Source organism: Pristis pectinata, chromosome X, assembly GCF_009764475.1.
Source record: "Pristis pectinata isolate sPriPec2 chromosome X, sPriPec2.1.pri, whole genome shotgun sequence".
NCBI lineage: Eukaryota > Metazoa > Chordata > Chondrichthyes > Rhinopristiformes > Pristidae > Pristis > Pristis pectinata.
In genome coordinates, this window is record NC_067450.1 from 4,816,733 (window position 1) to 4,829,979 (window position 13,247).

General features: G+C 45.6%; 1 protein-coding gene and 1 pseudogene across 1 annotated transcript; both read right to left on the reverse strand.

Moving 5' to 3' along the window:
- Window positions 1-2,890: 2,890 nt before the first annotated feature.
- Window positions 2,891-4,659, reverse strand: LOC127566905 (60S ribosomal protein L13a-like; annotated as a pseudogene).
- A 3,550-nt stretch (window positions 4,660-8,209) lies between these two features.
- On the reverse strand, window positions 8,210-12,211 carry npffl (neuropeptide FF-amide peptide precursor like). Its single transcript, XM_052009722.1, has 3 exons — window positions 12,025-12,211; window positions 11,048-11,172; window positions 8,210-8,339 (listed from the first exon to the last, which is right to left on the reverse strand). Exons 1-3 carry the CDS (start codon window positions 12,166-12,168, stop codon window positions 8,210-8,212), a joined length of 399 nt encoding a protein of 132 aa, XP_051865682.1. The 5' UTR covers window positions 12,169-12,211.
- Window positions 12,212-13,247: the final 1,036 nt, after the last annotated feature.

Below are 13,247 nucleotides of genomic sequence, written 5' to 3' on the forward strand. Positions count from 1 at the left end.
ATGCTTTGAATTAATTAAGTTAAATGATTTTAATTGTTAAATGTATTTAATTGTTTTAGGTGTTTTAAAGTGTTTGTGTTTTAAGTTCTTATTTTTAGTTACATTAAAAAAAATAAAAGTTTGACTTTTAAATTTTTGAGATATTTTTCAATCTTTGTAAATGTCAGAAATGTTGACAGACATTCAAATTGTTTTGACGGCCTGTCAGCCTGGAGGCATGGTTTCAGTGGTTTAAAGGAAAGGGTTTTCAGGGCTGTGGGGGAGAGGGCAGGGGAGTGAGACAGCCTAGATTGGTCTTGCATGGAGCCAGTATGGACAGTGGGCCAAATGGCCTGCTTCTGTGTTGTAACTCTTCTGTAATTCCTTGCCGGGAAAAGGAGAGTTCTTTTAGACCACACCACAGCAACTTTGGCCTGCCATGTGGAATTTGCCCCCTCCTGATTACAAGTGACCTGCCAGCTGCCCCAACACTTTACCCCATTTGATGCCCAGGAGGTTGGAGTATTAAGGAGCAGAGGGACCTTGGTATACAAGTCCAAGGATGTCTGAAGGTGGCAGCACAGATAAATAAGCTGGTGAAGAGAGCATACAAGATACTTGCTCTTGTTGGTTGGGGCATGGTTTATAAGATCAGTGAGGTTATGGTACAACTTTATGAAACAATGATTAGGCCACAGCTGGAGTACAGTGTGCAGTTCTGGATACCGTACTATAGGAAGGACACGATTGCACTGGAGAAGGTGCAGAGGAGATTCACCAGGATGTTGTCTGGAATGGAGCATTTCAGCTTTGAGAAGAGACCGGAGAGGTTAGGTTTGTTTTCCTTGCAGCGGAGGGGACTGGGGCGGGGGAGCCTGATTGAGGGAAATGGATAGGACAGATAGTAGGAAACTTTCCCCCAAGGCAGAGGTATCTAAAACCAGTGGACTTAGGCTTAGGACAGGGGACAGTAGGTCTAGAAGGGATCTGAAGAAGAACTTTTTTCACCCAGAGGGTGGTAGGGATCTGCAAAGCACTGCCTGAGGGAGTGGTGGAGGCAGAGAAGTGTCCAGACGAGCACTTGAATCACCAAGGCATAGAAGGTTATGGACCATGTACTGGGAAATGGGATTAGTTACTTGATGGTCAACATGGACGTAATGGGCCAAAGAGCTTGTTTTTGTGCTGTATGACTAATGTATCCCGCAGGGCTTCACCATAGACACCCATACCGCCATTAAAAATAACATTTGGATACTCCAACTGCAACTAGGCAAGGATGATATCACTTTGCTGGTAAAACAGCATTTATTTAGATGAACAAAATTTGTTATCACACAAAGTTAATAGACCCAATTCTTTCCTATTGAATATTCTTTTGTCAAATGCTTAATATACTTAATATTAATACATCCTGCTCTTACTATATCCTCTGTTCTGTACTTGTCCTACAGTAACCTGGTTATTGTTGTTTAACTTCTTGAGCGTCAGATGGGAGGAATCAGGAGTAGGATTCTGCCTTCCGCCTGGGTTGGATCTGGGGGCTGATCTCACTGGGATCAGCTCCTTGCATGCAACCAAGCCAAGGGGGCATCCAACAAGGTGAGGAGGCCTCGGGCAGCAAAATGCTGTAGCCTTGCCCCTGCAACACTCTGATAGGCTACGAGAGAAGGCAAGACTGAGGGACAAATTCTTACCTGTCAAGACTGAAAGAGATTTTTCCAAAAGACAGTTTTTAACTGTACAGTAAAACCCCATTCATCTGGCGCACTCAGGGCTTTGGTGCCTGACTGTCAGATTTTCCGGACTATCAAATGTTAATCTAATTAATACTCTTAACACTCTTTTAATTCATTTTTTTTAGATATCACACAATAGTATCATAAATTCTGCAGCAAACCCAGTATGTTTAAAGGGAGCATGGGATCTGGGGCCCTGGTGTGTGAAAGGGATCAGAGAATCATCACCCCGGTGAGCCAGATACCGAAACATTGTGATTTCCCAACAATCGGAGAGCAGGTTATCGAAATTTTACTGTTTTTGAAACTTAGAGATATTTAAACACCATTAAAAATGATGCAAATGATTTAAGTTGCACAATTAAAACATTGCCATGATAAGAAGTAGTTAAAAACCTTAAAATAAGTTAAAAATGTGCATTTTTCCTGTTAATCACCAGGCCAAGAATCCCCAGTTGAAATCTCGAACCTGACACTAGGTCTGACCTGCATTAGATCAGAGAGGCCAAGTCCCCAGTGGAGTGCAGTCACTGCGCTGGTAGTTCTCTCTTTACCCATCACTGTGATTTACTCTTAGCAGAGGTAAGGGCAGATTATATTGATCGTGCTTTCAATAGGATTTAGAATCTTCCGTAGGTAAGAAAGTGAAATTGTCAATTAGCTTTCAGGAGTTATGATTCTATTTTCAAAAAAGATGTGCTAGTCTTTGGAAAGCTTAGCACAAGAACCATTAATGGATGCTGATTAGAACACATCAGTCGTTATTGGTTTGATTACTGTTCCGCAGGGAGAGCTGGATGTTAATCTGTGTCCTGATGTTCTGACGCAGTCACAGACTAAAATAGACAAGTAACCCTGTTTCCGGTGAGACCATTAAGACCCTTGCAAATGTTCCCAACTTGAGCCAGTGAGGTACGTTTTGCATCTGGGTATTGTCTGGCCTTAGGAATAACATTTCTTTCACAAGCTGTAGCAAGTTCACACTGCAGCAGGTGGGGGCAAACGTCCAACGGTCATCCAAAACAAATATGAGATTTTTGATACGCGTGGTCCTGTGCACAAACCACCCCCACCCCCCCCCCCCCAGAACTTTGTTCCCAACCTTTACTGTCCCCTCAAGTTTTTCCAAATCACCCCACACTTTTATCGTCAATGTCTCTTGAGTGAATCTATTAAACAAGGACACCATGTTGTTGCAGGACTTCACTATACTTGGCAATTTTACTTTCAATTTTCTCTACCAATCTCTTCAGTTTCAAAACTTTCTTTCTTCTCAAGGTGGAGCTTGGCTTTGCCTTTTCGCTACTCTTCAGGAACGACTGTGACTGGGTATTTCCAACTAACTTCACGTGCAAGGCAATTAAGAAGCGCGAGCTTGCAAGTCAGCTTCAAAAGTGCAACCTTCAGGGCTGCTGGAACACCTGTGTGTTTCCTCTGTCATAGGGAGGTGGAATCTCGTCGAAGATCTTCAGTGCATCCAAGGCAGCTTGACCTTGTGTCTTGTGTGGCCACATGCCTCTTGTAGTTCTCTGGCTTGGTGTTCTGCAGTGATGTGGGCCATGAGATACATTTGCATCCATCCTCTTATTCAAAGAAAGCAAGATACTTAAGCTTGTGCCAGAGATGTCGATCCCTTCACTGCTCATTACTACCACTCTATGGCCTAGTCAGGCATGCTTAGCCACAATAGCAGCCAGACAGCCTGGGAGATGAGCTCAGCCATCAAGGAGCAGGACTTTATTGAAGCCATTCTGATGAAGGGTTCCAGACCTAGGAGAGGTTGCGTCGACCAGGACTTTACTCCCTGGGACGTGGGAGATTGAGGGGGTGACCTGACAGAGGGGCATCCTGACCCTGATCATGAGGGGCATCGACAGGGTGAAAGCACAGAGTCTTTTTCCCAGGGAGGGGGTGCTGAAAACAAGAGGGCATAGGTTTAAGATCAGAGGGGAGAGATTTAAAAGGGACATCAGGGCCAGCTTCTTCACGCAAAGGGTGGTGCGTATTTGGAATGAGCTGCCAGAAATAGTGGTTGAGGCGGGCACATTAGCAACATTTAGATAAGTCCATGGATAGAAGAGGTTTAGAGGGCTATAGGCCAAACACGGGCAGATGGGACTGGCTCGCTGGGCAACACAGTCGGCGTGGACGAGTTGGGCCAAAGGGCCTGTTTCCCTGCTGTATGACTCCATAGCCTGAAATGTCAACCCTGTTTCTCTTTCCACAGATGCTGCCTGACCTCCTGAGTGTTTCCAGCATTTCCTGTTTTTATTTTACACAATGGATGCCGGATTTCTGTGTGCTTGCCCCATTTCCCAGCTCATTTTCAGCCTCTTTTGCACGATTTTCTCCTTTTGCCTGTCCCTTTCACGAGCAACGTGGGAAGAGGATGGGGAAGTCTCCAAGCATCAGAATGGCCTGTAAGGCCACTTCCAAACCTGTTCTCTGATGCTTTGGTCTTTGAGTCCTTGTGTCATGGTGGTTTCAAGGACTGCCAATGCTGCCCTTTGAATGTTTGATCTAAGCACACTTCAATTTCAGGAGTCAGTGGGCGAGTGGTAGCACTCTCACTTCTGAGTTAGGAGCCTGTGGTTTCAAAACCCACTCAAGCAGTCTGATTGTATAATTGACACCGGCTGGAACTTGGACTTTTTGGATGACTCCTACATCCCACGAATGAGAAAACCTCCCCGCTTCCTCTACGCGCACAGTGCTGTCAGCTGTGCAGCAAAATTTTGAAGGAGAGCAGGAGAAATTTCTCTGCTGTTCCAACTAATGCTTATCCCTCACTGAAGCATCCTTGTGTACGTCGTTGTTGTCTGGGATCTTGCTGTATGCAAATGGGCTGCTCCCTTTTCTACCTGACAATAGCTACTTCAAAAATTCCTTCACTGGCTGGGCTGTAAAGCCCTCCATGAAGCTCTCCGGAGTCCCTCTGCATTGTCGCTCTGTACTTTTAATTAGGTATGCTAATGCCGAATTATAAATTAACGAGGCTGGCTGTTAGTATCAGAATATAGTCCCTCGCGGGCTCTTCATTTGTATTGAGCTGGTAGGTTACAGAGCTGAAGAAGCATCGCAGGGATTGATAATCAAAGTGTTCTAAGTAATGGCAGGAATTTTATGAATGTTAGGAGTGAAATGGACTTACGAAAATTTTAAAATTCAAATATGCTGAGGTTGTGAGAAGTGCTATGGAAATGCAAGTCTATCTGGAGCTTGTCTGAAATATTTGGTATCATCACAGATATTATAAATAGCAATATTAATTTATCAGGACTAGAAGGGCACTGTCTGCATTCTCTCCACCGTGGATGAATTCCTCATATTTCCTAATGACATAGAGAGAGGCGGTTCAGCTCATCGAATCGACACCAGCTCGACTCGCTGAGTTCCTCCAGCATTTTGTGTGTTGCTCCAGATTTCCAGTGTCTGCAGTCTCTTGTGCCTCCATCTCGCTGCTCCGCTGCGAAGTCTCTTCGAGGTGTGCCTACCCTGAAGAAGTTTTCCTCCTCTCTTCGACGGGAGTCCTCTGAGACCCTCTCTCACTGCCCCCCCTCTGTGATCTCTGCTGCTCTCCTGCTCTTCGACCACGTGATCACCTATCACCCGCCAACTCTTGCTCCACCCCCTCCCCCCACCTCTTGATACCGGCTATCTCCCCTCTTTCTTTTCAGTCCTGATGAAGGGTCTCGACCCGAAACGTCGACTGCCCATTTCCCTCCACGGATGCTGCCCAACCCGCTGAGTTCCTCCAGCATTTTGTGTATTGCTCCAGATTCCCAGCATCTGCAGCCTTTCTTGTGTCCCCATTCCCCACTTAGTCCCTTGTAACCCTTTCTCTCTCACATACACCATTAACTCCCCACTGATTCTTCTACCCCTCACCTACAACGGGAGCAATTTAACCCACCGGCATGTGCTTGGGATGTGGGAGGAAACCAGAGCACCCGTGGGGAAACCCTTGTGGTCTCAGGGAGAACGTACAAACTCCACACAGACAGCACCTGAGGTCAGGATTGAACCTGGGTAACTGGAGCACCTTTGACTCCTTGGTTAATGCACTGCTCAGGGTGCTTTTGGAAGTTAATGAAACAGGAAGTGAATGTGGCCTTAACTTACTCTTCAGTGTACTGTGCTGTCAGACAGTGTATTGTCTATCTTTTCTTACACTGCGAAATTTGGCCAAATGGTGCTCCAAGGTAATTGCACACCTTATCAGGTAGGTCAGAGATGATCCTCCTGCAGCAGCCTTCGTGCACCAATAATCCTGACAGACAGATTCTGTGCCAGGATCCCACTTAGATTACTGCAATAAATACATTGCAGTGTGACAATATCTCGAGAATAATGAATAATTCAACCATGCTGCGGTAGAGAGTTTTAAAGTGAATGCCTTCAAGAGCAAGCATATTTGAATTTTAAAAGTTTCATTAGTCTGTGTCACTCTCAATGTATATAAAATTCAATAATTTTCCTGCCATTACTTTGAACATTTTGATTATTAATTGCCACGATGGTTCTTCGGTATAGCCGAAACAATACAAATGGGGAGCCCATGAGGGACTGTATTCTGATGTGATCAGCTAGCCTTTTTAACTTATAATTCAGCATTAACGTGACTAATGACAAATACATAGCTATGATGCTGAGGCACCCTGGAGTGCCGTGTGAAGGGTTTTGGTCGCTGGAAACTGGACAGCTTGATGTTAAGGTTGGTGGAGCCTGAACCACTTCAGGAGAATTGGTCAATCTCTCTTCCAATGGAGAATGGGACAAAGTTTGCAACTGTGGTCACCGAGGAGGCAATGCTATCAGCAAGGCCGGCCCATCTAACCCGGGCTTTAACTTGCACGAATTTCTATGGGTGTGCCGGTGGTAGCACAGGGAATAAGTTACTGCACCAATGTGCGGAGTTCTGGGCTGTGATTCTGGAGGAAATTATTTCAAACCCCAGCGTGGAACCTGCGGTGTTTTACACCTGGTTACTTTGATCGATCTGGAATTCAGAAGCAGATGTCAGAAACGGTTCACTGATTTGGGGAAGGAATTCTGTAGTCCTTGCCTGAGATAGATATTGTGTAACTGCAGACCCACTTAGTTAAAGGGCAATTAGGGTTGGGCAAGAAACGCTGGCAGCCAGCGACTCCCACATCTCACACACACTAACATACTGTCATAAAGTCTTGGATGGCCTCAAGTTTACGGAGGGTGAGAAAGGAGGGTGGCCGGGAGTGAGTGAGAATAATTATAATGAGGTAACAAATGGCGTGCATAAAAGGTTTTCAGCAGCAGATGAGATGAGGCGGGTACATTGCCAGGTGGTGTCACAGAGGTGGGAACAAGGTACTATTGATGGAGTAGATATTGTGGTCCGATGCTCACCCTGGGTTCATGTGACACAGTGGCACAGCTCTGGATACCCAGGTTTGACTCCGACCTCTGGTGCTGTCTGCTTGGAGTTTGCACGTTCTCCCTGTGACCCGGGTGCTCCAGTTTCCTCCCACATCCCAAAGACATGCAGATTGGTGGGTTAAATGGCTGCTGTAAATTGCCTGTCGTGTGTGGGTGAGGGGTAGAATCTGGGGGAAGTCGATGGGAATGTGGGAAGAATAAGATGGGGTTAGAGTAGAAGTAGTGGAAATGGGTGGTCTGTGGTTGTCATGAACTCGAGCGTCTGAATGGCCGGTTTCTGTGCTGTATCTCTCTGTGACTTTCTACTGACAGGGACTTTCATCCTGCCAAGACTCAGCAGGAGGATATTTCTGTTTATCCAGCACTGGATGCTGGACGAGCAATCTGACTGGGTGGAGACAGTGGAGTAGTGGAAAGAGAGTGCAGTGATGTGGAGTTGGGTGTTGCCATAGTGCACTCGGAACCTGACACGTTTTAGGCCGATGTTGCCAAGGCACAGCATGTAGATGAGAAACAGGTGGCGACCAAGGAGAAGGGTTGGCAGATTTGAGGGTGAGAGTTCACCAAGGGAGCGAGAACCCCCAATGGTATCAGCAGATTGGAGGTCCAGAAGAGAAGTTGGGTGGTCGCAATTTGAGGGACCGTGGAGCAGGATGTCGGTTTCACAGAGAAGGTGACGAGTGTGAGGGAGACGAGTGAAACGAGGCAAAGGTGAGAGTGTGCAATGAGGGCTGTGGGAACTTTAGGGGGAGTGAAGGAAATGACAGGGGCATTGGACGGTCTCAGTCCTTGCAAGGAGATGGTGGAGTAGGGGAAAATAAGCCATTGCTGTGAAGAGTTTGCAAGAACCGCTTTCTGAATAAAATCTCCAATGAGTAAAGCAACTCTCTAAATATTGCCTTTATTTGACTGTTCATAAAGACAGTTACAATTATCGCAAATGAACACATTTATTTCTAGGAACACAGTACTTGGAGGTGTTGAATTGACAAGTATAGTTTAGTTTCTCAGTTGAGTTTAGCCGATGCGATAAGGACGCTCGCTGTCGTTGGGAGGCTCTGAGGTGTCTAGTTCCGTTATTTCTTCTTTCCAAAACGCTGCGGCACTGTCATGCTCCAGAACTGTGGTGGAATGATATCCCATCCCCGGGAGTGTATCCGAGCCTCAGTGCCATAGTCGGAGGTTCTTTGAGCTTCACGCCCAAACCTGAACCAAAGTCATTTGAAGACAAACAAAAATCAATTTAAGAACAAGGTAGAAGCGATCACTGTAAAAGCATCATAACCTGAGTGACACCAATGAATGGCATTAATTATCATCTCAAAAAAAGCACATATTTGCACTCATATAGCAGTGTAGATCCTTCCATTTTACTTGACCGGAATGTTGCCATAAAAAAAATGTTGAGCCACATAAGGAGATATTAAGACAAATCAGTCAAAGAGATGAACTGTAAGATGCAACCATAAAGGGATAGAGAGGGGGAGATATTTAGGGAGGGAATTCCAGAGTCTGGGGCCCCGGCAGCTGAAACCATGGGCTCCAGTGGTGGAGTGGTTAAACTCAGGGAAGGTCAAGAGGCTGGAATTGGAGGAGAGCAGAGATCTCAGAGGGTTATTGTACTACAGAGATGGGGGGGGGGGGGGGGGTGGGGGCAGAACATGCAAGGATTTGAAAACAAGGATGAGAATTTTAAGATCACTAGTTTTAGGCATTCCAGCTTCCTCCGAAAGCTCAGAGAATCACTGCAAGTGCTATGCTGCCTGTTTCAAAAGGATCAGAGCACAGTGAGCTACACTCCCTGTTGATGTCTGCACTTTGGATGTGACCATCTGCTTCTCTCTCCAGTTTTACAGTCCTATCTCTGTCTCTTTCTACACTCTTCTCCCTTTATTTCGTTCTTCTCATTACATACAAGGCTATTCAGCCCATTGAGCTGGCTCTCAGAACAACACCATCAACCCCATTCCCCACTTATTTCTCTATAACATATCAACTCCCCCCGATTCCTCTACAACCACCCAACACGAGGGGCAATTTACAATTTAACTTGCCAATGGGACATAGAAAGAAACCAAAGCACCCAGTGGAAACGCACATGGTCACAGGAAGAATGTGCTGGAGCTGTGAGGTCGCGGCTCTAACCATTGCACCACCATTCCTGATTACCTCCACATTTCATGCTTTCTTTTTCTGTCTGCCTGTACACTCTGAAGGTCTTATGCACCAGTGATTAAGCTCACTGTAGCAGATGAAAGCAGCACGTGCCTTTCCAATCAAGGCTGAATCATTCAGTAAATGTAGCTAAACCTACCTTGCGACTTGTTATCACCTTTTCCCCACTCATTCACACCGGCAGGTTTTTGACTGTATGGTTGCTTGGTTTGGGTTTGATTTTTAGCACCTCCATTCAATTTCTCTTCTGTCACTGACCATTTCCTCTATTAAGGTCCACGAGAAAGGAAGAGAATATCAAATAGTTCTCTTTGACTTCCGCGCTCTCTCTCATCTTCCTGAAGACATCGATCAGATTGGCATCTGCCCAACCGGTGGACACGGGCAGTGAACGTTGCCCGTTTCTGACGATAAGACCAGTAGACCTCAGCCTAATCTTGTCTATCTCTGATTCCCACACATTGGTACTTTCTAGCTCTCATGAATGCATAGACCTTGAAAGGTGGGAGTTGATGGTTAATTTTTCTTATCGTCTATCACAGTTGCACCCCACCCCACCCCCGCTCCCCGGAAGACAAGTTCAGAGGACAGTTAAGGGTCACATTGGTGGGTCTGGAATCACATACAGGCCAGAACAGGTTAAGATGGCAGATTTCGTTCCTTGAAGAGCACAGGGGCAGTCATTTAAAACCGAGGTGTATAGCAACTTACACAGAACAATACAGCACAGGAACAGGCCCTTCGGCCCACCATGGTACCAATTTAAACTAATCCCATCCACTTGCACGTGGTCTATATCCCTCCATTCCCTGCCTGTTCATATGTCTGTCTAAATGCCTCTTAAATTTTTGCTATCATATCTGCCTGCACCACTTCCCCCGCCGGCATGTTCCAGGCACCTATAGCTCTGTAAAAAAAAACTTACCTCAAATCCCTTTAAGCTTTCCCCGTCTCATCTTAAAGCTACGCCCCCCAGTATTTGACATTTCCACCCTGGGAAAAAGACTCCAACTATCTACCCTGTCTCTGCCTCTCATAATTTTATATGCTTCTATCAGGTTACCTCTCAGCCTCTGACACTCCAGACAAAACAATCCAAGTTTGTCCACTCTCTCCTGATAGCTAATGTCAGTCTGAACATCCTGGTGAACCTCTTCTGCACCCTCTCCAAAGCCTCCACATCCTTCCTGTAATGGGGTGACCAGAATGGAGCAGAGTCATCCAAATGTGGCCTAACCAAACTTCTTGCAGAGGGTGGTGAATCTTTGGAATTTTTTTTAACCTCCAAAGGTTTGTGGAAGCTGGATCACTGGGGTACTTAAAGTGGATATGTTTCTGGAAAATGTGGGAATTGATGGCTATGGGGAACTGCCACAGAGGAGATGAGGCTTGGGGTAGATCATCCATGATATTGGATGGTGGGGCAGGCTTGAGGGGCCGAGTGGCCTACTCCTGCTCCTGTTTCCTCATGTTCTTCATGGATTTTTACACCGTGGTCACCAGCTTTATTTGATTATTTGAATTTTCCCATTTGACATGGTCAAGAGTCCTGACCTCCAGGAATTTTTTCACTATTTATTGTACCTTAATTATTTACCTTCCCTAAGGAAACATTGTAACTCCAGCAGGCTCACATAAAGACCGTCAAAGAGCTATGTTTTGGAGGGAGGGGTGACTGAAGCCACATGTTACTTAGATAGTTTTGAAACGAACCAACACAGACAACAGTGCAAACCTACCTTTGGGGCTGGAATACAAAGGAAGGGTTTCTTCCAGTTTTTTCTGGGACATGGATTATGGAGTTCACCAGCGAGCTCAGCGTGCGATCACTGCCCTGCTTCTTTGCAGTGTACCTGCCCCCATCCTGCAGACAGTCAGACTCGAGCAATTAGTCAGCCTCTCAGAGCAGGGTAATGTACTCCTCACCTCCATTTGCACCTAGGGGTTTCAGACCTCTGGGGCTAAACGTGTGCGCTTGGCCTTTCAGTCAGCACAGGGTTGGGCTCAACAATGAAGCCCAGCCCTGTGGTCAACTTGCTAGATAATAAACACCCAGGAAGCAACCATGCTGGAAGGGGAGAGTCCATTGGAGACGGAGTCTGGGCCAATTCTCTCCGACCTCTCCCCTTTGAACAACTGGGTCTGTGGATTTCGATCTGTCAAGAGAAATGAGCTTGAAATCCTGTGGAATAGACCCCAGCACAAGTGAGCAGGGAAAAGAAACATTAAACCCATAAAATGTTGGAAGTTGCACGTAACGCAACATCTGTGGAGCAAGAAACAAGTCAGAGACTTTTCTTCAATTAATAATCGTTAGCTCCCAAATTACAAAATTACAAAAACATTGGAAGACTATTTTTAGGTTCCCGACGGGATACATTTCCATCAAACACATTGTTATCATAACCCACAGGCACCTGTAAAAACTAAAGCGAGATCCCACGGATGCTGGGAACTCTCACAAATCAAACAGAGAAACAGAGTTAACATTTTAAGGCAGAACTGATGAAATAAAAACAGAAAATGCTGCAAATACTTGACAGGCTAGATCGTGGCGGATTTTCCTCCCCACAGATACCCAGTGTTTCCAGCGTTTTCTGTTTCTAATTTCAGATTTCCAGCATCTGCAATTTATTTGCTTTTTCCAAAGTTAACTCAGTTTCTGAGTATTTACTGGGCGGATAAAAAGACTTCAGAAGAACAGTAGAGTTCTTACCGCTGCAATTTGAGCTCTTGCAGGGAGACTGACCTCACGATCTGCCAGATAGATTGACTCGAGCTCTCCCTCTTTCGTGCACGTGGCCATTCCGAGGTAGCTCACCACTGAGCAAAAGACAAGGAGGAGTAGTTTGCCGTCCATTGAGGAGGGTGGTCAGATGGTAGAAAGCAGAAAGTAGCAGCGATCCCGGGCTCCAAACGCACAAACAACTTCACCGTGCCTTTTTAAACCATTTCCTTGAATCCTGCAGGGGAAACACGTATGATTAAAAGGAGGGCGGGAGGGGGGGAGGTAATTTAAAAAGAAGCGTGTGTAACACGGCAAAGCTTCTTTAAGTATTAAGAAGAATGATTTAAAAGCCATAATGGGTTATGCCACTGCAAATTCGCTATCATTAAGTGATTACAAATAATAATTGGTGCATGGGGAGTACTGTTAGGCTTGGAGGGCACTTCTGAGTCACATTTCCGTATGGCACAGAATCCATTTCGTATGTTATTAGTAGAATAAATCTCAGAGTAGTCCCCGAGGCTGAAGGAACCGACAAGTGTCACCGATTAAAAGTAGGTAATAAAACTCTTGACAGATTTTTCTTTAAATCAGTAACTCTGAATTATTCATTGTATTAAGCCACAGAATAAGATGAATGCTTTCAGAGCTTCCAGATATTAATCTGCAAATTAGTTTGAATGCTTGGTATTCAAAAAGTACACACCCTTTTCACTGTTCTATCCAGGGGGGAAAAAGAGGAAGAACTCCTTTGCAAACTTTTCCTTTCCTTCAAGGAGACGTGGCTTTCACAGACTCGCAGTTGTTTACAGCGTAGGACACCATTCAGCCCATTCTGTTCACGTTGGTTTGAAATGGATTTTAGCTTTGCTCCCACTTCCCGGCTCTCAGACCGTAGCCCTGCAGTTCACAGCTCTTCAGGTGCTTGTCCAGGTACTTTTTAAATGTGAGGAGGGTTTCTGCTTCCATCAGGCACCGAGTTCCAGAACCCCCAATGCTCACAGAGTTAAATAATTGTTTCTCTGCCCCCTATGGTAACTGGATATCAGCCTCTCTGCTAAAGGGAAGTAGGTCCATTCTGTTTACCCACTCTCCATTAAGTATCCTCCCAGTTCCCTTTGTTCCAAAGAGCATCACTTCCAGATCTATTGTGTTCGAGATGCATTCCAGGCAGCCACACTGCATTATTGGTATTGGCATTGGTTTATTAT

What these genes read in the sequence shown, in the direction of transcription:
- npffl (XM_052009722.1), bottom strand. Translation starts at nt 12,168, where the DNA reads ATGGACGGCAAACTACTCCTCCTTGTCTTTTGCTCAGTGGTGAGCTAC. An exon ending in CAAGAGCTCAAATTGCAGCG is followed by an intron (nt 11,173 to 12,024) that starts GTAAGAACTCTA and finishes GACTGTCTGCAG; the next exon opens with GATGGGGGCAGGTACACTGC. An exon ending in TTTGTATTCCAGCCCCAAAG is followed by an intron (nt 8,340 to 11,047) that starts GTAGGTTTGCAC and finishes ACTTTGGTTCAG; the next exon opens with GTTTGGGCGTGAAGCTCAAA.